Here is a 27392-nt window from a genome sequence, read left to right on the forward strand (position 1 = left end):
GCAGATTTCACTTAGAGGATTATTCTACAACTAATTGTTGTAATTAAAACAATTTAGGTATCATTAATGGTTCTCACTCTATCATTAATTTCAAAAGAGAATATTAAGGCTTTATAAATTTTGTATTTTTAGTAAGCAAGGGATTAGGGATTAGTCTATAACTAGAGCTCACATCTATGGCTCTTACCTGTAGATATCCCAGTGAGAGCCGTTCTGTAATAAAGGCATCTTGGGTGGTAATGTTTTACAGTGCTTACCAAGATGTCTGGAAAGTGGCAACACAAACATGCAGGGAACAGAAAAATATTTATGAAGCAAATTTTAATAGGACATTAAGAAAGCAGGATGCTGACAAACTAGGTAGATGAATTTATTTTTTTTCTGTGAAGAATCACATAATTACTTGAAGGCAAGATTAAAATGAAGAAAATGTGAAATCATAGACAACTGATTTCACCATACTCAATTATAATTTAATTGCCTTATTTGGAAAAGTAACTGCTAATCAAATTCTATGAATTATTATTAACCAATGTGGAAATTATGATTCTTTTATGGAAGTAAATAATTCATAACTAAAAGTACAAATCAAATATGTAATTTGGGAATTAAGGTGTAACTAAAAAGAGTAAATATTCTGTTTTAAAAAGAAATATTGACCAAATATTGGTCAGCATTACAGGAACAAGGATGGACATGGTACAGAGTTCAGTAAAAAAAGGAAAAAGCAAAAGGCACCCAAGAAGTGACTGCTAAGGAACAAGTTCCATTTATCTGCTTCTGGATCCAAGTCTAATTTACCCCTGGAAATTGGGTGAGGCAGGCATTTGATATAAATCAGAATATGAATATTGAATTGGCATAAGATGGCAGAAACAAGGCCCAACTTTGCCTGAATTCCTTAAAATCTATTAGGGCTTCTGGACTATATGGGCCAGGAAGGGCAAACCAGTCCATTAATTAATTTTTTGGTAATTAATAATGTTCTACATAGTTAAATTACTCATTGTGAGAATCCATCACCCATTTTAGTTTAAAGTATGATGATTAGGAAAGGACTAAACATTTACCAAGGACATACTAAATACCAAACACTGTCCTGGTTTAATTGTGGTTATGCCAATGTTCAAATCAAAGAGAACCCTCAAAACTTAAGTTTAAAAATGTAGCAAAGAACCATTTTCAAGCATACACCAAAGGAAAATTCTGAAACCAAGGATTCTACCAGCTTTACAGAGTTTTCTTTGCTAACCAAATAATGGACAAATATCTGCAGTAAATAGGTTGCTACAAAATATTTTTAAGCAATTGTTTCAAAAAGTTATTTTTTTATTCAGGAACTTTGTAATCAGAGATTGACATGGGATGGGAAACAATGCAAAATAGCACAAAATATGTAGTCTGAATGCTTAATATTTCATAAAAACATAGCACAAACACCACGGCTTTGTCACTTATTGGCTGGGGATTGAAAAATTCAGGTCAAGACCCTAAGCTTATTTCTAAATGTAAATGAGAAAAGTAATATCTATTTAACAAAAGTGTGGTGAGAATTAAATACAAAATATTCATATCAGCTACAATATTCTACATGAGCACTTCCTGAGGAAATGTTTTATGAGAAAAGTATTTTGTGATAAACAATTTAGGGGAAATGGATTAAATAACATGAGAGAGGTTTCTTTAGTACATGATTTTAATATGCTATGCCTAGTAAATCTCCAGGGAGGGGCTTTAATTTGTGCAGTTTCCCAAATATACTTGACTCAAACTCTTGTTGACAGAACATCTCACAAGAAGAACTGTTGTAGTCTTGGAAAAACTAATTAGTTGGAAAATATATCAATTTGATTTTGAATCCTTGTTCTGTTATGAATCAAACTTTCTTAGCCTAATCTGCAAAATGAAGACAATATTTATATAAGTGCTGTAGAAAATTGAGATGAAGTACATTAAGTATTTAACATTGTGCCTCATATGCAATACATCGTATTTTCCTTATGCATACTGGAGAGTATTAAATCCTCAGATTTTATTTTTATTTAAAAAATATTTTTAAAAGTCCTAAGGGAACATATTAGGTATAATTTCATAGCATTTGTTGAGATTCATCCATGAAAGTTATATTAATAATAATTTTCTGTAATTTATAAAAATCAAACTACATTATTGATATATTCACAAAAATCTGTGGTTATTTTATGTGCACATATACACATATATGCATTTATTTAAATACAGAATAAATTATTTTATAAATACATGAGTACAAGTGTAGAAGAGATTCTATTTATATATAGATGCATATATTTGAACTCGTTTTCTTTATCTCCATACTTATACCATTACACATAAAGGAATGAAAGAAAGGGTAGTTTTTGAAAATTCAGGAATAAAATAATAGTGGTTACAATTTTATTTCTAACAAAAATGTAATTAACAGCTGTTGTGAAATCAGTTAAATGAGACAATTACTGATACTATGTAAAAAATCAGGAAGGGATGGGCAAGAGGAGATGTTAGTGACATGTTCTGAACTACACATTTGCTTAGTTATACTACTTTCTGTATTTTTTTTTGTAGCAGTGTTTTATAGCAGGGCTTCATCTGACTCAGCTGAACATTCAGTTACTTTTATGTTGTACACACATGTGTACAATATATGTATTCAAGATACAAAGAGGCTAACATAAAGCATCAAGCTTTTCTCCTAAATCAAGACATGAAAAATGAGTGTACCAATTATATTAAACAAATAAGATATATGGAGTTTGGAATTATTAGTAAAGCATCCATCTTAAGGATAAGATTGTGTAAAATGATGCCTCTAGTATATTATATTTTGCATATCCTGATATTTCAATTTTACCAATAAAAAATAAGAAAAAGAAAAATATTTTTTTCCAATTCTTTTCAGACTACAGGTGTGAATATACTAGGAATATAAACTGGGTGCCAGGTACATACCAGGTACATAAAGAGTTTGTGAGTATATCGGTTTTGAGTTTTTTTTGTTTTGTTTCTTTTTCTACATTTGTAGTCACATCAACAAAAATAAGAGAAAACCTCCAGAACTGGCAAACAAAACACCCCTATTAACAAACTATTTGTTTGGAAAAACATCTAATAACATGTTCATATAAGGAACATGTTTATATAAGGAATTTAAGGTGATTTTTACAATATTCATAATTTTATATTTTTCCTCAATTGGCAAGCAGAACTAATTACTTCCACATTTTTTCCTGTGGCACTCCAAATAAACATGGCAATGGTCATCAGAGGAATAATTTTAGACACATAAAAATTAAAATAATTATTCCTAGCCCAGTCACAGCTACAGGATTGAACAGAACATGTGCCCCAGACACAACAAATCTTGCACTTGTCTTTGCATTCAGTTATACTCCTTTCCTCTATTTCCTCTTATTTTTTTTTTTTATCGGCTAAAATACTTGAAAGAGGCTGTGTGTGTGTGTGTGTGTGTGTGTGTGTGTTTCATTGATTGATTACCTTGTTATATTTCTATTAAAGACTTTAAATTGACAATAAATATTGACAGAGTAATGTGGAAGTTTTTCTTTTTGGATTTGAAATCCAAGATATAATGAGGCTAACATAAAGCATCAAGCTTTAAGCTCTGATTTAGAGGCAAGTATTACATCTTTTTTTCTCCTAATTTCTAAGAGGTAAATTGCAAACAAACTTCAAACTTGCAGGGGTGGGGTAGTTATGAAGTTAACATGTCAAACATCCTCACTCTTTATCAAGAAGGAAGCAGAAGTTCAGCCATTAAAAATGAACTGGTAAAGACTGCAATAAAAGCAAACAGAACATAAACAACAGTAGATTCTGAAAGGAAATATAAAAAGGCAAAATTATAATCATGAAAACAATAACACTGCCATGCACAAATCAGAACTCTTGTGACTAGACAGGTATATGGGGGGTGCTCACAGTGAGCATTTAGAATTTTCTTTGCAGAAACTGTTTCCTCAGTTTTATGGACATGAAAACAGTCTCACAGAAGCTCAACAGTCTCTGGATTTTGGAATACACAGTTAGTAATGTTGTTTGCCTGGATTAGAATTGAAATATGTTTGGAAACTTTCCCATAACCTCCATACACAATAAAACAACTTTTAGATACTTGGGAAATTTATTTTACCTGTATGTCATAATAACACTAAGGGAGAGATGGAAGAATAGTAGAATGGAGAGAGTCATCACACACAGTCACCGTTACCACTTCCCTGTATTTACCTGGTAGTATGTAGGCATTCTGCACTTCGTCCTCGTTTTGCTCTGGGCAGCATAAGAAGCTCACTGCACAGACAGGATGGGTGGTGAGTGAAACAGATAAATTATGAAGCATTAAATGACATGGATTATGCCAATGGTATGCCAATGGAAACATGAAAGGGGAAGAAACCAGATTGTCTGCACTAGCATATTTGCTTGAGAGGTTAAACAAAAATAAACATGACAGCATTTAAAAAATTTAAACAATAAAGTACAAACATTATGGTTGAAGTCCTAGCTATTGCTGACTTGCTACTTTCACAATGATTTCACAGACTATAAAAGCAAAACAAAAATAAGCCTTCCCCAAATAAGATAAAGGAATAATTTCTAAGTGTAGACATTTGAATATTTATAAAAATACTAATTTTGCCTTTCTGATTCTAATTGGAGACCTAAAACTTTTATTAATTTTTAGCAACTTAAAATATAATAATTTTCTTAGCTCTATGAACCATGGAAAATGCCATATCACTTTTTTTTCTTAACCAATTAGGAATGTACTTCATTAGGTGTTTTTCTTTTAAAATTGATACTTTTCCTTTATTCAAATTAGTTTCACTATATTGATTTCCTTGGTCTGGTAACCCTTTGTTTTTCCTCCACACTAAGAATCACTGAGGCCTAAATCAATGTCAACAAAGCAGCCTTCACTCAACTCAGTTCAAACTAAGCAGTCTGGAATCCTAGTCTTCAGAGCAGTTCCCTGTCCTAGTACCCATGGTGACTCCCCTCTTGAAGGGCATGGCACCACATCCCACAGCTGGGTGACAGTTAGGAAAGTGAGAAGCTCAACTTGGCCTCTGGTCCTTGACTTCATAGCAAAAAAATCATTCGGCACCACCATCATTTCCTTACTCCTTATGGAAAGTCTCCCCACTTCGGAAAGTCTCCCCATTTTGGAAAGTCTCCCCACTTTGAAAAGCCCAAAGAGAATGTTTCACAAGGGGGGTATTAAAAACTTTAAATCAGATCCTGTGCTTCTTGTCAGGTAATAGTACAAACATGTGGTTACTCTGGAAAGAAAGGCTGTGGATGTATAGAATAACAGATTCATAATGTAGATTTGCTTCCAAGAACTATATACCATAAATAAGTGCAGAACTAAATTATATATGGTTTTAGAAAGACGCCCATCTCAATATTTTTTATTTTACAGATATTTATGGAACGAAATTTCAGAAAAATTGCAGTATATGATAAAAACATACTACTGAAGTTCTCTTCAACACTCTGCAATATTAAGTTCCAGATGACCCATAACCAAAAGGTTTTTAATTACATAAATAAGAATTTTTATAATTATAAAAATAACATCCCAAACACTGTGACCCATAAAAGATAATTATTTGAAACTTGTTTATGTAGGCTCCCTTCTAAAATTTAGGTCAGTATCTACCTTAACAACAAATTTTGCCTTTACAACTAGATACACATAAAGTGTGATTTTGCTAAAAAAAAAAAAAAGTTTTATAACAATATATTGTTGTCCAAATATTTGCTAGAGTTGCATTTTTGTTAGAGTATCTTAACAGCTGTTCCTTGAGAGAAGTTTTGTTCTGAGTGATGACATATGTTTACTCTTTAATGTACTATGCCACAATATTTGTACACATTAAAATAGAACAAAGAGAAATCTGTAATTTTGAGATCATAATTTGGACAAGTACCTGTCTTGTTCTGATAAATACTGACTATCCACATCTCTGGATCTGTGATCAGCTGGACTTCGGGAGGCATCATGGTGTCTGGTTGGAGAGCGTGATCTTCTTGTTGGATGAATTTCATCTAAGCTCCTAAAATGATGACAAAAATTCATGACTCAAAGTGCATCATCTTCTCAGACAGACAGACGAAGAGAAAGGACAAATGACACGGCTTGAAAAGTCCTGGCATCTTCCCCCAAACCTATTTTAATTAATGAGTTAAAAGTATTTATTCTCTAGGTTTCAGCTGTGCTGCATTTCTTCAACCTTCTATTGCATCTCTATCAAAAAAAAGGACCACAGTTTTCATCTGATTAATTTACAACCACAGAAGATACTTCAGGATGAAATAAAACATAGCACTGTATTACAGATATTTCATCTACTTCTCCAAGCTTTTAAAGTGATTCAAGGAGATGATAATAAATCTCATAAAATACATTCTGCCTCCTAACCTTACCCCTTGTCACTGCACTGCACGGTTCTTATGATTACTATAAAATTTCTCCTAAAAGGAAAGAAAACTCACAGGTAGAATATAAACAGTTTCTCAAAAGCTCTCCTAGGGACATAAACGTCTTCCATTCCCTGGAAAATTTCTTAAGATTAAAGAACAGATTGCTGCATAGGTGGGGTATAGAAAAAGAAGCATTTTGCCTACAAAGAATTCTGAAAAAATAATTTGACTAACCTAAACATCATTTTTGTTTCAGTTAAGAGTCTTGAAGATATTCACAATGTGTTTTAATTAAAAAGTATAGTCAGGGACACTAAGCCTACCTCTGTAATGGCACATTTGGTAAACGTGAACGCGGCCTTCCCTGATCATCGCCGCGATGAGGAGATACTGAACGTGAGCGGTGATGAGTTGTTCTTTGCTGTTCTGGCACAGTTAATGTTGTTGATTTACTTTCTCTAGCACTAGACCTATAACCCACTGGCAAGAGTACACACACAAAAAAATTGTTAGTACTTTTCTATAATGCAAACATTAACATGGAGATACAAAATTATATTAAAGTATTTGCCTACCAATTAATATTAAATGCCATGCAATCATTATTATTAGCCTTACTCCCAAATGTACTAAGTATATGGACATAGAATGTGATAAATACATGCATAAGAACAGGTTGCAATTGGTTCTAAGCTACTATTAAGATACTGAATGTGAACATGACAAATGACATTACAAAGAGTTGGGATACTATTTAATTTAAAGAATGAATGAACTAGTTTTCAGCAACATAAATGAAGCACTTGACAATGAATTATAGTTGATACACAGGTCAATGCTTAGAAATTTGATGTGTCTTTCAATTTTAAGTTCTTCATTTAAATTTTTCTTCCAAATAATAAATTATTTTATTTTAGTTAGATTGTAGATGGTCTAGTAAAAAAAAAAATAAACTATCATTATCAATTTTAATTTAAAAATGAAAATAATACCATGCCAATTTTAATTCATGAAGAGGGCAGCAGATCTTTACTATTATAAATACTGATTATGAACTTTGAAAACCATAGACAAGACTATAATTTTCAAATGTACTGTATGGGTGGAGATGATCATGGCAATAATGCAGAGAAAATCAATCCTTAACAAATTATCAAATCTATAACATGACATGTGAAACTACTCCTAATTTTGTTAATTATTATCATACACTAATATAATTAACACTATTACAATTAAAATAAATTCTAATGATCATTTCTTCCATGCAGCAAAAAGGTTTATATCATCTCTGATTTGATTAAAATAAAACAGTAATTTTGAATCCATAATAAAATTTCTTCAAAAGCATCACTATTTTCTATTAGAGTAAGATAAATTAGAATTATAATGTGTAGTAAAAGGAAAATATAGTTCTATTTACAACTACATAAAGCATACATGAACCATGAAAATGTTATAACTGGGCAGTTCAATCTTTTGTTCAGTTTTTTACTTGGTAACTCCCACATTCTTTTCAAAATATGCCATAAAACATCACTTATAAAGACAGAAAAATAATTTCTCAGCAGTTTATTTGTTGTGACTACATCATCTCATGACTAAGTTTAAAACATCACTAAGGTTTGTAAATGTCTCATAAAGTGAAATATAACAATACTGAGATAAAACAAGTTGAAACTACTCCATTATAATGTAAAAAACATCATTACACTGACCAAAAATGATACCATAAATGGTACAATTCCTAACTGCATATGTTTTAGTCTGCTGTCAAATAATAGTCAAGCCATTATTTTGACATTATTCTAGAATTTTAGGTAGAAAATATTTTTTTCTGTTCACATGTATAAATTGTAATATCAAGGTGAGAAACAGACCAGCTAAATTAACAGGTAGTGAATATACTTCACAGCTCATTTATAAAAATGGTGACTATTTTCATGGATAATTAATTCAAGGTTAGATTTACTTAACATTTAAAATATCATTTGGTATTAATTGTATAATCGTTATGGAACACCAATACTGAATTAGAAGCATGATAAATTTTAAGATTTCAATTAATATTCAAGGTATATACTAGAGGTGGTATAATTCAATATTAAGAGATAAAATTTAAAGAATTTTGGCATCTTGCCATTAAGTTATATAATTAATTTTTGGAGCAGTTCTTTGTGTTTAAATAGAGATTAATGCTTCTTTTAGCCTATTATCAACAAAGGACTTCAGAAAAACGAATATTACCCTAAAACTTTTCATACTTTAAAATTATTTAATATAACTCTTCTTAGAATTCACTAGAAAGTTCCAAATTTATATAGAGAGTATGCTGGAGGCAACATCAACTCATGTAGTGAATCAAAGTCTTTCTCAGTTTCATTTATATGCTATATTATTCAAAATTTTAATGTGCAACTCTATACTCAATCATCTCAGATAAATATGCATTTGTAGTTCTCTGCTTTTTACAGTAACTTTTTTTGTGTGTGTGTGTGTCTAATTTAACATTGACAATATGTGCTCTACCTTCAGAAACATGAATGGGGGGCTGTTACTCAATGTTCATCCCAATATTTTAGTTGGCTCAGAGTTAGAATTTAGAATTTTTTTTTCATTTTCTGAATTTACTGTGACGTTCCAAAAGTTAAATTGCCAGATGCCTCTCTTCAATTAGGGGCATTTTTAAATATGGTTTTTATTTTTCTTAAGCAGCTAAAATTATTTATTTTAAATAAGACTAGCTATAAAGTTAAAGAACTGTAGTCCTGGAGGTCTCAACTCCTTTCAGAATCTGCTATGCTTCCCTATGTAAAAAAAGATAGTAAATATGTGGAACACATTCTAGGAAACCCGAGGTATTGAAAAGCTTAAGATTTGGCTGTGGTAGAACACTTTGTACTAAGACTTTAAGCTTCTTCAGGTCATATGCAAACAGGAATTACACTAAGTCCATTAAGCATGTAGAACTAGCATCCACATCTACATAAATTTTCTCTTCCTACTCATGCTGAAAAATGTAGAAGCAAATTTGTATCAACTGCTAAAAGCATAGGGAAATGTATTACATGTGTTTATTATCTTACCATCTCACTTCATTTTGACTTCTTGACCATTTTATCAATGCCTCATCTTTCCTCTTCATTTAAAATGTACTATATATTACTGTGTGGCTTTACTATATTATTTTGCCACATATATCTTTAGAAGCTACCATATATTCATACATTGGACCAATTCTAGTATATCTGAAACTAGAATGAATTTCATGATCCCATTTACTAATTTATAAAATGACATCAGAAACATAATTTATTATTTATTGGCTATATATCATGTAAATCACTAATTACTATGTAACCACTAGTTACATTCTTTAAAATTTCAGCATATTATATTCTTAAATATTAAAAACAATTAAAAATATTATTTGAAAAGAAAAATTAAACACCGCTTCTGTATGATACAAGGGACTATGTGTTTGCTAACAGTATGAGAAATATATTTCAGTACTGAATATAAGAATATTTAGAATTCAATGTTCTTTGGTGGTACCAAGCACTGATCCCATCTATAATGTTTTTACTTCTTAGTGCTGATACCCATGAGAAGTCTCACAGAAAAGAGAAGAAATGCATTATTTTAATAAATTTTTATTTCATTATTTGTTTATTTATTCCTTAATTCTGTCCTGCCTCCCTATAAAAATATGAAATTACAGGCGAATAAAATGTGGGAACTACTCATAGAAGTAAATTTTACTTCCGTAAGACAGTTACAATAACATTAATGCTGATTAGCCAATAATTGTGTTATATATGATGACTTTCCTAACAGGAATCATCTGATTCCACCTGAATATGCCAATGGTTTTAAATTTATAATCACTTACCCCTTCAATTATATTTTAAAAAGTTATAATATTTTATGTGAACATTTCTTTCAAGAATGTGTATAATTTCTACAATCGTTTAAGAAATAAAACAGCAAACAAAATGCTACCCAATCTTATTCAAAACTCTCACTTGATACTCTGATATCAAAATAATATAAATGTATGTAGATCTGCATAGAACTAGGTTTATTGTTTAAACAATATTGGCTACTTTTATACATGATTAAATTCTATATTTTCTCTGGATTGTAGAGAGCAAATGAAATCTGATTTGAGAGAATTTTCCATAATTTTCTCCTAAAGTTGTATGCATCTCTCCAAATTGTCAACTTAGTCACTGGTGTGGAGTCTATTAATTTTTCCAAAATTATTGCCCTCAAATTAAGTGCATTCCTATCTGAGAAATTATGTAAATGAAGAAGACATAAGACAATATTATTCTAATAAACTGCTATTAATAGTTACATGTATGTGTTCTAGGATTATCTCTTTAATTTATTCTTATTAGAATATTTACTTCCCTTTTAACAATAAATTAATGAGGCAGAATAGCGTTAGTTTTACACACTTCCCTGACAAAAGTCAGACAGAAAATATAAATTAGAACTATACAATATCACAAAAATTTTACCAATTTATACAATGAAAAAAACGATGTCAATTTCATGTGAGTACTGAATCTTTGTAAGGCATTTTCTTATTTAACAACATACACACACATTCTAGGTATAGAGTAGTGAACACATCACAAAAGCATTAGAGTTATAGCCATGCCACATGCAGTTTTAATCCCTGCCATGCACCTTTCTCAGTATATTCCATGGAAGGCTACAGTGTTCTCAGAAATGGAGGAAGGAGAATCACAGAAATAAAATATAAAACACAGAAGAATGGAATTTTATGTAATACAATCCATCTCATCCTTTCAAAATGAAATTCATATTTTCACTTATGCTAAGAGCATTGTGAAATAATGATTAATTTCACCTAGTTTAGGCTTCGATGAATGAACCTGACTAAATTAAGTCAATAGGGATTTGTATTATAAATACCATTGCATTTTAAACTTTCTTAACAATTTGAAATTCAAGTCACCATGGAATAATCAAATACTGATTTTTCTGTGCTACAGATCTTCAGTTCAGTATCCCAAAAAAGTCTGGAAGTTGACAGCAAAAACAAGCAAGAAAGCACAGTGAAGCAGAGCCATGCTCTTCACCAACGCACCTGGAGGAACTACTCCAATACCATCATCAACCTCATAATCTGAGATGTCACTATCACTGATTCGCTGAGATCCTGCACAACAGTAAGGCAAACAGATACCTCTGTGTCTGATTGGTTTATGAAATGTAAAGGACATGGTCAATTTTTTACACAAAGCTAATAAGTACATCGCTACTCAATACTTTTGAACAAGAATAATATAAATACTTGAACTGATATTTGATGACATTAATGTTGCCCCCTAAGGATATTTTCTCCGAATTTCCTCACTATAACATCATACAGAAGACATAAAAGCAAAGGGATCTTGTAGAATAAGATTTTGACCTTTCAGATTACTCTTTAATTAAAATTCTACACTAAAAGCCTATAGCAATGTATATGCACTGTTTTCTGCACTGCAAAGCACCTTCCTGGGCAGTTCAGGAAGGATGGGGCTGAGTAGAGAAGGTTCAAAGAACCTCCCTTGACTGGAGCTCTGCTGAGCTCATAGTACTGAAAGGACATCAGGGCTCTATTTAAAATATTTATGTTCTAGAATTAGCCATTACACTGCATTAAACATTAATTTGGGGGAAATGATTGATCAAGAAAGGGCTGACATGAAATATTCAACTGCACAAAAAATATTTGTTTCCTGGTTACAGCAATGAGGCTTCTAAGTTCCAGTTGCTAAATAAGAAATTTACTCACAGCTCAAAAATTACTAGATAACTACAGCAAAATAAATTTTCCTAACCACCAAATGAGGAAAAGTAAACTTACTTTCCAATGTTCAAAAAACATATTTCTTATTAATATAATACTAAAAATATCCATGAACTATAAAGTTATTAAGACCTTTCATGTAGCCACCCATTAATAATAATGGAAATTAATCTATCAATTGGCCAATCAGCAACTTAAAGAGCCCTGCACAAGAATTATAACTCATGTTTTTTTAGTTTTCAGCTCTGGAATTCCTCTACTATGTTATATATATTATTTTATTGTGGAAATGCAGAAAATACTTTCGCCCGGCCTCTTTATATAGATGAACAATTTTCTAATAGTTTAATTTCTGATAAAACAATTGAAAAATTATCTTCCAAGTTAATCTCTAAGTAGATCATTGCCACTTAATTAGTTTCTGGTGATTAAAAAGACCTTGACCTACTTTGAAGCTTTTTGCTAGAGCTTTCTCCATGAATGTGTCGCCTTGGCATGAAAGGTGATGGCTGAGGCAGAGGTAGTGAAGATTCATCGTGTGTCTGAAGTTTATACCAATGTGGCTCGTCATCTAAAAGTGCTGTCTCCAATTCTATGAGGATCTGAAAGGGTGGTTCTCAAATTAAATTAAGTACCTTTACCAAAACAAAATGTAGCAGTAATCATAATTAACACTTATTTAAAAAAAACCTCATTAAGCATTTAACTTGAATCTGTACAATATACATCACCTCTCCAAGAAATTCACTTTCTTCTTCTTGCACTCTTGGTTGATCCCACACAGTTATTTCTAACATTCGCTCTCTAAAATCTCTACGATGTACATGTGAATAGACAAAAGTTTGATTCCATTTTGGTTCTAGTACTTTCTTTACTGTTTTGGTCCTCCTTTTACTTTTATCACTGAAAAATAAGGATGTTTTGTAAATGCACAAGCAAAAACAAGTATATGCTGCCACCTACTGTAGTTACAGGTAATCCTGCCATTGGTATTTTTATTACTTTTAGAGTATAACATAAAAGTCTGAAAAGACTAAAGCATTAGAGAGTATTCTAATTTTAACTTCAATGTAAACAGTAGCTATGCTTACAGACACAAACACACAAAGATATATTCTAAATGATGTGCTGCTAATGAAGAGATGTATAAACAAGGTAATGGACAAGTTTTAAAACTGACAGATTATTTTCAAGTAAACAAAAAGTTTGAGGGATTTTTTTTTTTACATATAATGAAGTTTATTATCTCAGAAAACATTACCTATAATATTTAAAAAATATACTTCAGAAGAGAATAGTCTATCTTTTTTCATTAATTTATATTTAATTGACTTTATTCTAAAATTATTCACTACCTTCTATCTGGAAGAAAATACATTTTTACATAAGGATTTCTGGGACGCCCATCTACTCTAGAGGGTAGGTCTGTTGCTTGCAGAACATTTACAATCAGCTGGTGTCCCACTTTATCATACCACAGCTTCACCTAAGAGCAATGCAGAAAGGAATTATTTGTAAAAAAGCATGAGATATTATCATTTTTACATTAAATATCAAAATTATATTTAAAGAAAAACATTTTGAAATATATTGGAATTATAATGGGATTATATTGGAATTATAAAGGAATATAATTGGAGTTATATTGACATTACAATGGAATTTCAGGTATTATTTCCGAAAAGAATACCAACAGGAAAGTATAACCATCTAGAATTTAAACTTTTCTCTTGAAGCATTTTGAACATAACTTACAGCTGACAGGCCTGCAGTACTATAACTTATGCCACAATTCAGGGAAGAGAGGAATATTGAAATCATCATCTTTGTTTTTTAAATGCTAAACCCAGAAGTTTGGTAATTACCAGGACTTCATTATAGGTCAGCAAAATGCATTTTCTAGCACCATGGGTAGATGAAAGAAGTTTCGGTATTACGATACAAGGGACGAGAAGAGATCAGGAAGCTGCTAAGTGTTTCCTGGGATTTTTCTCATATAAGTTTTATGATTGACAAGCTACTACAAGCTAATTCATAAGAGAAGTGGAAAAAACAAAGGATGTCTCAGTACATAAATTATGCCTTCAAACCACATGAGGGACAGATGATATTTCTGCTAACCAAGATTTCTTGATAGTTAAACTAAGAAAATGGGGAAACAGCACACTGACATTCTATTGTCAAAGACCTTGTAATGAGACATTAAACTGACCATGTCGACTTCAATTGTTCTTTTTATTTCTCTAATCTAGAAGTTCCTTTTGATTTTAGAGTTGAATAAGAAATATAAATATATGTGGCTGATGATCACATACTGGAGCATATTTAAGAGTCATGATAACAAAATAAGATAATTTAATATGGGAGTGTTCTTTCATAATGAGGGGCAGATTAAGCATCTAGATCTGTATGACTACAACTCTCTGTAATACCAGAGATATGTTTCTCATAAAATCCAAATAGATTTTCACTCTTTTAAAAATATAAAGAGTATACACAAACACATTGGGGAAAAAAAAGGTTTTGGGAACAGATAAAATAAATATAAGGGCCTATACTAGGCAATTCCATATATTAAAAGTAGGAGTAAAACCAAGAAAGTCTTTGAAAATAATAAGTGAGCTTACATTTATCTTTGACTAATTAAAATCAAGAAGAGCAAAGATTGAAACAGAAATAAACACATTACCAAAACAGCAAAAATCAATTAATTGTAGAATAATTTGAAGTTAGGTCTTCTTTTTAGTTATTCAGTCACATGTCCCATGTTCTGCATCAGTCTATACTGATGTAACTCTTCATAATAGTTAACTACAATGTCCTGACTCTGGTTTTCCCCAGATCACACAATGAGGCAACAGTGAAAGAAATGGCAGCTTTTTTAGAGTGCCTGCAATGCTACCATTTCACCAAATGTCTTAGGAACTTACAAAGATTATTTTAAATTTAAGCTCCTCAGGTTCCAGGCTCAGACGTGATTAAGTACATTGAACATGGCTTTCTAAGAAAATTATGTATAAACAATTATTACCTTAGAAACATTTATACAGCATACCAAAATAATGTACATTTTACTTATGTTATCATTTATTAATTAGCATTGAGAGTATCTGGTATATTATAGACATTCAATAAATATTTCCATATAAATATATGAATTAAAGGAATAGCTAAAGGAACGCTTAAAAACTGACAAAATGATTATGGTGTCATATGACTATGTATTTATTTTCGGCTTCAAGAAAAGCCAGGCATTTTTTTTAAGACACACTCAAACAGTAACAAAAAATACATACAGAAAGTTGCCCTGGTAAGACTTGTGGGGCATCTTTCAGAGCTCCAGGACTTGTTGGAGAAATAACAGAAATGGAAGGCCTTTCCATCTTTTGAGATTCAAAGGAACTTGAACCTAAAATGAGAAAAAAGAAATGAACATTTTAAGTGTAAGTTTGAGGAATACCTCTTATTTATAAAATGTTTAATGTACCTGTTATTTGTATAAAACAATAATTACTAGCATTGATACAGAGCCTACTTTTAAAGGGATAATTATAGAAATTCATTTTGTTTTCTTTGGTTAAGCTCCTATTTTGAAGATATTTTAAATGATTTAGCAAGATGTTGCATTAATTTGTTTCAACTTGAAAGTTATTGATCTGCTATATTTTGGAAAGGTACTGTACTGCATAGGCTCTTATAAATCCACATATAGGTAAAGGCTTCATGCATTAGTAATAAGGATGATGGTGCCTGTTAATTGTGGTGGCAAATGGATAATTTATTATAAGGTATCATAGAAAATTAAAATAAATACATATGGAATATAATTTATGAATCACATCTAGCTTTATATTACATCATTGTTTTAAAATTTATCATCTTTCTTACTTTTAATCTTACTATGAATCTCTTTATCCTTTGAGAATGCTGCTTCTCATTATTCAGCACAATGACTTGCTTTACCTTCAAACACAGGAGGCTGGCTCTCTTTTTCTGAGTGTACTCTGACACGGATGAAGTAAAGAATGCCTACAGAATATAATTACCCCACTAGTATAACCTTGAACACACAGCCATTCAAACTCAGCAGATGTTTCACAGAGAAAAACTATTTTTTGTGGATATTGCCTGAGGTATGTCATGGACACATTGTTTTTCTGTACTCACAAATGAACTCTAAGCCACATGCCATCATTTCCTGGATTCTAAAGGAAAGTTATAACTACAAGAAACAGATCTATAAAATTTTTTGTTACTATGTCTCTTTTATCAGGTCTTTTAAGATAATTTTTATCAAGTCTCAGAATAGAAATATTGTTGCTTCTAAAATCAGTTTATTTCTTATATTTTAAGAATCCATTATTTTTTCATCTTATCAATACTATACTTACGCAACTAGTTACTCCCATTTCTCATTTGTTTTGGTCTATAGCTCAAAGTCAAATCTGGCAGGTATGAGAACATGGTGGCATGCCTTTAAGATGATAACCTTGTCTTTGGGTCCTTGCTTATTCGACTCACGGATTTTCTCTCTTCCAATCACTATCACTGGTTTTCCCCTAAATCAAACTATTTTACATGCATATAAGATAAGTTCAACAATAACACTTGGAAATTGAGCCCAAGTATTAATTTAATGCCAATCCATGGAAAAATATATTATCAATAAAAATTTTAATATTTATCTCTAGTTTATTGTAGACAATATCATCTTAACTCATCCTGAGTGACTTCAATTTCCATGTAGATAATTCTTCTAATCCTCTAGCCTCACAGTAAATTTTTTCTCTGCTCACTGGTTTCCATTATCATACCCGACACTATTAGGTGGTGGATACAATTATTTGTTGGAGTGTCTATTAACTAGACAGCTCATAAGACTGAGATGCTATCCAATCAAACAGAATAATCCAGTATCACAACTAAGTTTTATCTGCAGAAAACAGGTATGATATAATGGTATAATAATTGAGTTCTGAGACAGTCCTGACTTCCATTATGATGCAGAAAGGGACTGTAGTAAAGATCTTTGTATAGTCACAAAAGAAAAAGTAAAACAAGAAAAATTTTAAAGTAAAACTTCTTTGGATTTCCAACGAATGCCATGGTGGCCAAATTTTGGTATCAGTGAGGGCAACCTTAGTCCAATAACACCAATTCATTTATATTAAATAACTGAGGAAAAAGGATCAGTCTTTACTCTTTGATTTAGCTCTGCACTTAAAATAACAAAGAAATCTCATACTCACTGGACTCCAGTGGAGGATGGGAGCTCTCAGGAATCCGGGGAATGTCACTAAAAGAAACAGGGTATTGTGAAAATCCCATTAGGTGAGCTACTCTGCCTGAGGCAATCACAGCCCATTTTATTTCAGTGATGTGAAAAATCCTTTTGTGTCTTTACAAATGTAGAAATGGAGGGGAGTTACTATTTAGATAACTACTAATGTACATGAATGTCAAACACCACACACAAAAAAACTGCAATAAAATAAATTTTTATATATTTAACAGCAAAACACTTTAACATGACAACAATCAAATTAATATTGTGGATAAAATCACCACAATATTTTTACTACCAAAACAGCAGGTTTTGGAAATAAAAAGTGTTAAAGATAATAATTTACTTCCATTCTAGAAAATCAAAATGACACAAATTTTACAAATCAGTAATATGCTTTACGAACACATCTGAAAGAGTTTACTGAATAAAAGGGATGGAAACATCTCTTGAAATAAAATGATATGGTGAATATCATGGGCAAAGTTAATAAAATGAAAAAGGATGAATCGCTTTGGAAATTAAAGATGGCTCAAGCTTGCAACAGAAAAGCCAAGAAATTTTATATATGTGAATATATAATGCATATGCACATATATATTCTTCATGGAGATTCATATTTCTATACTGTAGTTAGCTAAATATATGTCTGTCTGCTGTATGACTAGAAAGTGATTGTGAGAACATCCATTCCTGTCACACTCACAATTACTCTGAAGAAATATGTAAGATAGCTTCAGTTTAAGCCATTATTCACTGTGACCTCGAAAACCCTGGACCACCTTGTTTTGAATATTATACTGCATAAGACTACTTTACCTCTCCTTTTACAAAGATATTTTAATATTAATTTGAGGAAATTAATACTATACAAGTATTAACATGACATATTAAAGTAGACTGGAGTTAGCTGTTACCAACAGAATTAACAGCATAAAATTTAAGAATTTCTAGTCACTTACCTTGTGATGTAAACTCCCTTTGATTTTCCTGACACTTTTAGGGGGGAATGACAACAAAACCAGTTTTCTCTATTTGATTGTTTTCTTGTCCTCTTATTTTTACATTTTGTAAGCAATGTGCACCTACAACTTTTATAAATTTTTCAAAATTTTTTGAAATTTTACAAATTACGCTCTATGCTGTGTATCTTAGAAAATTTGTTTTTCTACAAAGTTTTGTATAAGTTGAAATAAAACATTTACATGAATTTGTAATTAAGAGACCTCTTTTAAATGCCTAAAACACAAGAAACCAACTATTTACCCTGTTGGTTTCTTCTAAAATCATCTAAGCACATAAAAGTAAATTGTAAAAAATTCACAAACAATTATTTTTAAATAGTATGATTTCTTTGAAAAGCAGCTGCATAGTCAATTATAAAACTAGAATTTGGAAATCTAAAGCAAGATATAGACTTTGAATTTTATGAATCATTGAAAGGATAAGAAGGAAGTTATTAAAAATTAAGGTGATTTTGAATCAAAATTTATTTAATGCTAAATGCTTCAGTAACATTTTCACACATATATTTTCCAAGGATGTCTATACAAGTCTCCTTAATCAGTTCTATTCTGAAGTTATGTGGTGAAGCAGTTTCAATAACAATTATAAGCATAAAGGTGAAGGGTATTGAATTTGGTGAATTCCCAAATGGTCAATACCTCAATATACTGTGCCAATCAATGTGCAAATCAGTTGTATTAGGAATGATTCTTGAAATCATTATGTAAATAAATTATGAATAAATATTTGCATTTTGATTTTAATTATGGTTCTGATCAGAACTACATTAGACTTAATTATTAAAATATCTCTAGAATTATTCTAATAATGCAATCACTGGAAAGTCAATGCCAGCTTTGATTCTTTCAAATATAATCTTTGTATTCTATGTTCTTTTGATTTCCATAATCCACAGTAGCTTAGAGTTTCGCTATGTAGATGATGGTTGCTTTAAGTAATTTTCATAGAAAAATAAAAATAATGTTATTCCAGTCTACTTTAATTGTCTGTTGGTTTCTTAAATAATCATAAATCAATGATATTTTTGCTGATTACTTTTAAACCACTATATATTTGAAAGTATTTGACAATGTGTGCAGAGCTTAAGTTTTATTTTTCATATAACTTCTGATTCATTTTCCAATTTACTTACCTCATTTCCAGTCTCATATTTACCTCAGCATTAGAACATATGTCATGTAAAACTATCATAAACCATAGTGTTATTTTAAACATCTACATGGAACTGTACGATACTTTTGCAAATGTCTTCAATGTTTACTGTGAATCACCACTTAAAATTGGTTATAAGCTTGCCTTTATTTTAGAGTTCTATATATATTAAGATTCTTTGGTATATGATTATATATTTTCATTCCTTTGAATTAGAATAATTGTATTTCTTTTATGTTTTGCATTGACATATATTCATGAGGACAACAAAAATTAAGGTTTAGCAGTCTTCCAACATAAAAAGTCTGAATTAATGGCTCTATAATATCTTGGAGAATAGGAAAAAAAAAGAATTATTTCCAAGAATACATTCAAACATTAAGCCAACTATATGATGGTACAAAATGCCTCCTCAAAATTATAGACTTGCAAAATAAATATTTATTCTGGACTTCATGGGTTTGCTAGAAAAAGCTAACAATAGGGAACTATATACAGATATAGAAAGTATTTTACTGGTTATAGATAATTAAATTATGCTGAAAAGGTTTTAAAAATACCAATTACTATGATCAATTATTATAAATTCAAATGTCAAAATATTTAATACGTATTTCTTGGTTTTACATGAATTGGGAACCACCCACTAATAAAGATACAGAAAAAATATTTTGTCCTTTGTAGAATAGCAAAAAGCTCATGAAGACATATGAGATCATTAATATTTTAAATATCACATGATGAGTTTGCTACTGACTCTCTCTTAAAGGAAATACTACTCCTTAAATTAGAATTTCTGAAAATGAGAAGTTCTGCCACTAAAGAAAAAAGAAAAAAAACTTCAATTTTTATTTCATTTTTGAAAAATCCATATTGATACTTTTGATATTACAACTGTTAAATTGTGGAGCTTCCAAAATTTAGGAAAAATATTCAGTAGTCCAGTTTTTAAAAATTGAGAAATTTTAAAAATCTAAAATAAATGCGCATAATTGATGAAAAAACTATCCATGTTAACATGTACTGTATGAATGTATAAACTTCTTTTAAAAATCCTACTAATACATGTAATTTACTAAACTTAAGAAGCAAGTTTTTTTAGCCTTACCCAATAGGCCTTGAAACAATAATTTCAACTTGAGGTTCTGATTTTGATTCTAAAATAATGTTGTAAACTTCTTCATTTGTAGCTCCCGGCAGGGGTTTACCATTCCATTCTAGAACTTCATCCCCTTGAATTTAAAAAAAAGGGTATTTTTTTACCTTATATATTGTTTATTTTTCTTATCTTTTCTCTTTTTTAACAAAGAAATGCAAAACATATACAAATAGTTTAATTTTCTAGGCTCTGCTCTTAAAAGCAAATTGATTGCCATATAATGTGAACTAAAGGTTTTTTAAAACACCTTTATTCTTTTCATGTTTTCCTTTTTTCTCTCAAAAAATTACTGGTCACTGAAAACAGTACAATATAAAACTGCCTTTATATTTTGAGATATACCAGAAATAAGATAAAAATAATCTCATGCTATGGGATGGAATTAGCACAGCCTATTTTGGAAACATTAGAAAATAATAATTAGCAGCATGCCCTCTATATAATAAATGTAGGAGACTCTATGTATGATTCTTATTAAACTGTGCATAAATCTTTTATTTTGATAAAAATAGCAATTAACATTTGTTAGCATGAATTTTTCAATTATAAATTGTTTCATTGTCTTCACCAGATGCACAACAGAATAAAAATGCATGAATGGATTTGAATTCACACCCACAGGGTAACACAGGTAGCTATGGCAAAGTTACAAAGCAAGCAGATGTAAAACTTGCATGACAGTTAACCCACTTCCAGATGTTCAAAACATGTACATTATATACATGATATATAGTAAATGTTAAAATACAAATATAAAAATATTTTTAAAAATAAAAAATAGTACTATCTAGTTTGTTAAGTAATTCAAGATTCATTAAGAAATATAGTATGATGCTGCATTAAAAAATGGAGGTTAATGTCTAATAGTTATTACTTTCAGTAGAGTTTTCACCATAAATCATTTGGAAACAAAGATTTTATTCTCATAAATACTTAGAGTAGTTATAGTTCCCAGATAGTTCTAGAAGTCTTCAAATGACAACAGTAGGCTGAGCCGATGAGGATAAAACAGACAGTAAAATGACCAGACAGGATAATGGGCCCCATTCAACCACACCTGGAGTATAACAGGTAGACATATTCATGAGCACCAAGGAGGCCTATTTCAAATGTCAAAGACCTTGAGGCTCACCTGTGGGAACACCTCCAGGCTACTCCTCTGTCCCAGAGGTGGAAAAGGGAAGGTGGGGGTGAACCCAGATGGAAGTTACAGGAAGGAGGATGGGTCACAGAAAGGTGGATGGAAGTGAACCTGGATGGTAGCCAGGGAGCCTTTTTCAATACCTATTTTACATAAAATTTGCTCCATGCTCTGCCCAAAACCATGTATAAACTACTAAGCTGGCACACCAAAGTGGGTTTTTCTGCTACCAGGCCCCTTCCCAAATGGCAGGAATTCTCTCTCTTCTAGTTTAAATAAATCCTACTCTGTTTACTCTTCCCTTCAGTGATTTTATTCTTCAAAATTTGGAGACAAGAACCCAGAGGAAACTGGTGAATCCGGGAATCTAGTCTCATCTCAAAACTCCTATTTCACAGCTAAACTACCACAGAGCTGGTGGCACCTTGAGGTCTCTAAATGTTCTGATGCTTATTTTGTTGTTCTCAGTATCTAGAACATATTAGGGGCTAAGTAAACATGTGCTTAAATAACTAATCAATATTATTACCCATTTAAAAACTAGATCTAAACATGAAATCTTTTAGTTTTGGCTAGGTCATTTTTTACAAAAATTTTAAAAAATGTTTTACTAAGACTATTTTAAAATAATTCCTTTTTTTTTCCTTTCGGGAGTTTCCTTTACTCAAAAGTAAAAAGTAAACATTGAAAAGCACATTGTATGCTGCTTTGGTTTGTTAAAAAGTATTGTTATTACCAATATTTAAATCATTTCTAATAATTTTCTCAAAGCAGTTACCTATGAAAGTTTTTCAAATAGTCAATGAATCTATTTCATTGTTAAAAAAAAAAGTAATTACAAATTTATAGCATATCAGGAGTTTTATCAAATTTTTTTGATGAAGGAAAGAAAATTTATATCGGCTCAGTACACATATATAATAAGAGTATGTATACATGTCTGCATATATATGTATACACATACATTTACATGCTAAAAAATAGTTTATGAAACAATACTTACCCTGATAGTTCCTATTATATTTTCAATTTTAAAAAATAATACATATTTCAATTTTTAAAAAAATTAATACAATTAAATTAATTTTGCTACCCAATAACGAGTTGCAATCAATATTTTGCAAAAGTACTGCATTATAAAATCCTCCTGTTTATAGGAAGCAACCTGAAAGCACAGCTTTTAATGTCAAATTAAATTAATACATGTGATTATTTATTTACAAATCAACAACTCCTAAAACATAAAGTGAATTCTTCATTGTTATTTAGGTATGAATAATCTTTTCAGGCAGGGATATAGACAATAAGGGTACAAAGAGAATATTGACAGTTTTTCTTTTTATATTTGGTGGTGGAGAAATAATATGCAAACAAGTAACTTTAATAAAAATTGTTTATGCAAGGATAGTAGTTCATTTGAGAAAAAGAGATAGAGACAGGTGGAACCAGGGAAGTAATAATTAGTTATTGCTTTAAGTGAATATAAGGAAGCTCTTTTCAATTATGACAATTTGAGATGAGTTTCAAAGAATGCAAAAGATTCCATCAACAGAGCAAAAGAGCAATCACATAGACAAGAGGCACTAATTACATCTTATATATAGGTGGTAACAGCTTGCCAGGTAGACTGACATAGCTGGAAGTTGGAAGTGTTAGTAGGAGACAGTCAATCAAGCTTTGACCAGGAGACAATGAAGAACCTTAATAAGCAGGGCCTCTGTGTCAATTTTGTGTTTTAGATGGTTAAGCCAAGTAGCAGTGAAGAGAATGAACAAACATGAAGGAGAGCAGGGCTGCAGAAAGTTCTGGCAAGATTATAGCAAGATCCCAAATGCCACAGGGATTACATGAATGATAAAAAAAAAAAAAAAAAAAGCATTTTAGTTTTTTATAGGCCAGTGATGTTTATATGCAAACAAAAGAAAAATTAATTCTATATTATAAATCAGACTATATGATCAAGTTTACAAAAAGCTTTAGTTTCTTCAAATACATCAATTGCTGAAAGTAAAATGTACCTGCATGTGTTTTAGAGTTATTTAGTTATAGAGCTTTTAACCTCTCAGCCCATAAGTGTTAAATAAATGAAATTAATCACTAAGAGACATATAGAATAGCCCTTTAATTAACTTTTTCCAAGTAATCATCTACTAAAACACAAGGACAAAATCAAAAGCCATTATGCTTATTATCTGATCTATAAATTCAGTTTTCCATAGTTACAGTTATGTTATATTAGCCAATCATGGATTTTCACTCTTTTTTGGAGCTTATTTTGAGTTCTGGACAATGATTTGGTTTACTGACATATCATTCCTGATTCACTTACTTTCTTATTGAATCACTGACTAGTCTCTGATTAGAAATAATGATACACTATACTGCTGTAACATCTTCAAAGTCGTGTAGCAAATGGAAAAAACTCAATTAGGATTTTCTTCCTATAAAGTACCTAACATAGAAGGTCCCTATCAAAGGGGAAAAGAAAAACCTGAAATGATTTTGAACTGTTATGTTAATCATATCAAAGACTCCTAGAATATTTTTCTAAAGTTCTCAGGATAGAAAACACAGGCTGAAAATGTTCTCCACATACTATAGGTTAGTAATACTCGACTCTGAAGTGAAGTTGACTGGAAGAAATAGGTTAATGTGATTTTAACTAAAATGAACAGAAAACAACTTACCAAAAATATATTTTAAAAAGTGTTGCTACTGGATGCATAGTATATTTGAATATATTAAATGATTTTATTGTGCCATGTTAAAGTTATAGAACATTACACATTTTCAAATACTAAAAAAGTGACTTTTTTGCATTGAGTACAATAGGTCACATTTAAATTAACAATATTTTACTGTGTAATATGCATAATAAATGGGACTATGATTATGTTTTATGAAAAACGGCTCCTAAATAATTGTTTGGGGATTCTAGGAAAAGTTTTAGTAATTACTGGAAATAATGATGTGGAATGTTTTTAAGAAACCTAAACTGTTTTAGATTTGAAGTCTTGTGACAATGTTATGAAATCATCTACAAAAAGAATCCTTCAGCATTTTGCACCTCTGTGTTTTACACAAATAAAAATTTTCCTACTCTTAATCTCTCCAGATTGCTACTCATGTGGAGTTACGTATTATGGAAATCTTAAGTGTCTCTGTTAGAAAGAAAGCTTTTCATGCATTAAAATTAATTAGCGGTGTAACTGGACTTAATATGTAAATAACTAACCCCAAATTGAATTCTTACCAACTCATGCACTGATAACATGTTTCAATATAAAAAAGCCTTACCTGCTCTCAGGTGGCCAACCACATCTGCCAGGCTACCCTTCTTTACTTTGGTGATGAAAGCTCCAAGGCGTCCTAAGTCAGTCATTTTTCCTCCAACAACCTGGATGATTACAAAGTTATAAGTTCCTAAGATTCGTACCAGATACAACTTCATTAGTTTAAGAAAGTAAGCCTACATTCTTTTGCAATGTTTTACAATTAAGCGTGGGAACATTAGTGAAGTACAGTATCTTTTAAATTATAGGAACTAGTAGCATAGTGTTGAAAAGAAGACATCTCATTATATTCGTGATGACAGTGTGTCCTAAGGAAATTTGTTTACTGATTTCTTACACTGACCTAATAATAACAGGACACCAGAAGTAATGTATGCACTTGGAAGACAGTTGCCACATCTCTCCCTACATCAAATGGCAAGTGGTTGAATTTGTTTAGGATTTTTTTAATCTTCTAAATTCCTGCTTACTACTTGAATGATTATTTCTATTTGAAGATAATAACCGATCATCATATCAGATTTTTAAAATTATTTTAAAAATATATATGTTCTTAGTTGTAGGTGAATACAATACATTATTTTATCTTTATGTGATGCTGAGGATCAAGTTCAGGGCCTCATGCATGCAAGGGGGCTCTCCACCACTGAGTCACAACTCCAGCCTATCATATCAGATTTTAATCTCCTTTGTGTATCTGTGGTTTAATGTAGTAGGCCTATAACCATAAAGACTAGGGATTTGTGCCAAGTTCAAGTCATGTTTTAGAAGTAATTTACCATTGTGCAAAGTGTATAGTCTAAATGCATCTGCCTATGTGATGACGTTCTCATCTGAAATATATATCTGTGGTTACTTGACCTTCGAAGTCTGAGCTATAATACTATCAAACATGTTGACCCAGCTTTTCTGTTATATCTGAAATTAAATATATGTGAAAAACTCTAGGTTTAATTTTTCCCAATGCAGAGGCATCAAATATACACAATTAAAAGTGTACTGACATTTTTTTTTAACTAGAGAATTTTACTAGATATTTGTCATTCGAGTTTTCATCTGCTTTGTAATAAATACACCTTGAGGATCACTTTTTAAAATACTTTTACTATAATGTCGTACCATCTCAGCCCTATTTAAGTAGCATTTTTGCTTAATGTCAAATCTTTTTCCAACTAACTGAAACTTGTATATGAAGTATGACAGTCGTATCCAAGTTCTTAGGAATATACCCATTAATGGAGGTGATCACAATTATTTCACAGCAAGAGAAATTAATGGTAATAATATCATCTGAGTACATGAACTTTTTTTTTTTTTCAGTATTGGGGATCATGCCTACCAGGCAAGTGCTTTATTACTGAGCTCACTGCCAGCCCTGAACACATTTTTAGTTGAATAGATAGCCAATGGTTTTGAAAAGGTCAAATAATCACACAACTGCAATACAACCTCTTGATAAATAATAGTTTTAAAGCAACATTTTAAAATATTTCTTTAAGTAACTGAAAGCAAAACCATATGATTTAATACACATATACCAGCACACATATAATTGAAGGTACATATGCAAATGTGTATGCATAGACTTTTCTAGGAAACAATAATCTCTGTAGTCTATCAGATTGTTATGTTAGAGGACAACATTTTTAAAAGATATATTTTACTCTTTTAGTATTATAAATATTACTAATTTTAGAAAATAATTTCTTTATTGATGTTTTATGTTGCTCTCAACATATAATAATGGTCCACATTTTATATAAGTTTACTGCTTTCCATAAAAATCTTTTTAATAAAAAAATTTTCCTTAAGCTTAATATTCAGAGATAATTTTCTTATGTTCTTTTGTATTTCCTAAAACATCTGTATTATATTAATAAAAATGATTGAAAACTAATCCAGAAAAAAATTACACCTAAGACAAGCTCTATTCACTAGAGATTTCATTTTGAAGAAGAGAAGAATACATTTAAAAATCATTGCTGGGCATGGTGATGCTTGCCTGTAATCCCAGCGACGTAGGAAGCTGAAGCAGGAGGGTC

General features: G+C 30.8%; 1 protein-coding gene across 47 annotated transcripts in view; it reads right to left on the minus strand.

Moving 5' to 3' along the window:
- Nucleotides 1-27392, minus strand: part of RIMS1 (regulating synaptic membrane exocytosis 1) — a 469154-nt gene that overhangs the window by 140887 nt on the left and 300875 nt on the right. For 23 of the 47 annotated variants that reach the window (XM_079146449.1, XM_079146447.1, XM_079146448.1 and 20 more), the window contains 11 exons: nt 25355-25454; nt 20866-20989; nt 17545-17591; nt 15592-15704; nt 13651-13781; nt 13027-13198; nt 12744-12897; nt 11588-11659; nt 6789-6945; nt 5973-6098; nt 4264-4326 (listed from right to left, as the gene is read on the minus strand). In XM_079146449.1, coding sequence (XP_079002575.1) covers nt 4264-4326; nt 5973-6098; nt 6789-6945; nt 11588-11659; nt 12744-12897; nt 13027-13198; nt 13651-13781; nt 15592-15704; nt 17545-17591; nt 20866-20989; nt 25355-25454 — 1259 coding nt within the window. Of the gene's footprint in view, nt 1-187; nt 266-4263; nt 4327-5972; nt 6099-6788; nt 6946-11587; nt 11660-12743; nt 12898-13026; nt 13199-13650; nt 13782-15591; nt 15705-17544; nt 17592-20865; nt 20990-25354; nt 25455-27392 lie in introns of all 47 variants that reach the window. The other 24 variants (XM_079146461.1, XM_079146487.1, XM_079146450.1 and 21 more) reach the window with 3 other exon arrangements.

The sequence above is a fragment of the Sciurus vulgaris genome (assembly GCF_902686455.1).
Source record: "Sciurus vulgaris genome assembly, chromosome: 7".
Taxonomy (NCBI): domain Eukaryota; kingdom Metazoa; phylum Chordata; class Mammalia; order Rodentia; family Sciuridae; genus Sciurus; species Sciurus vulgaris.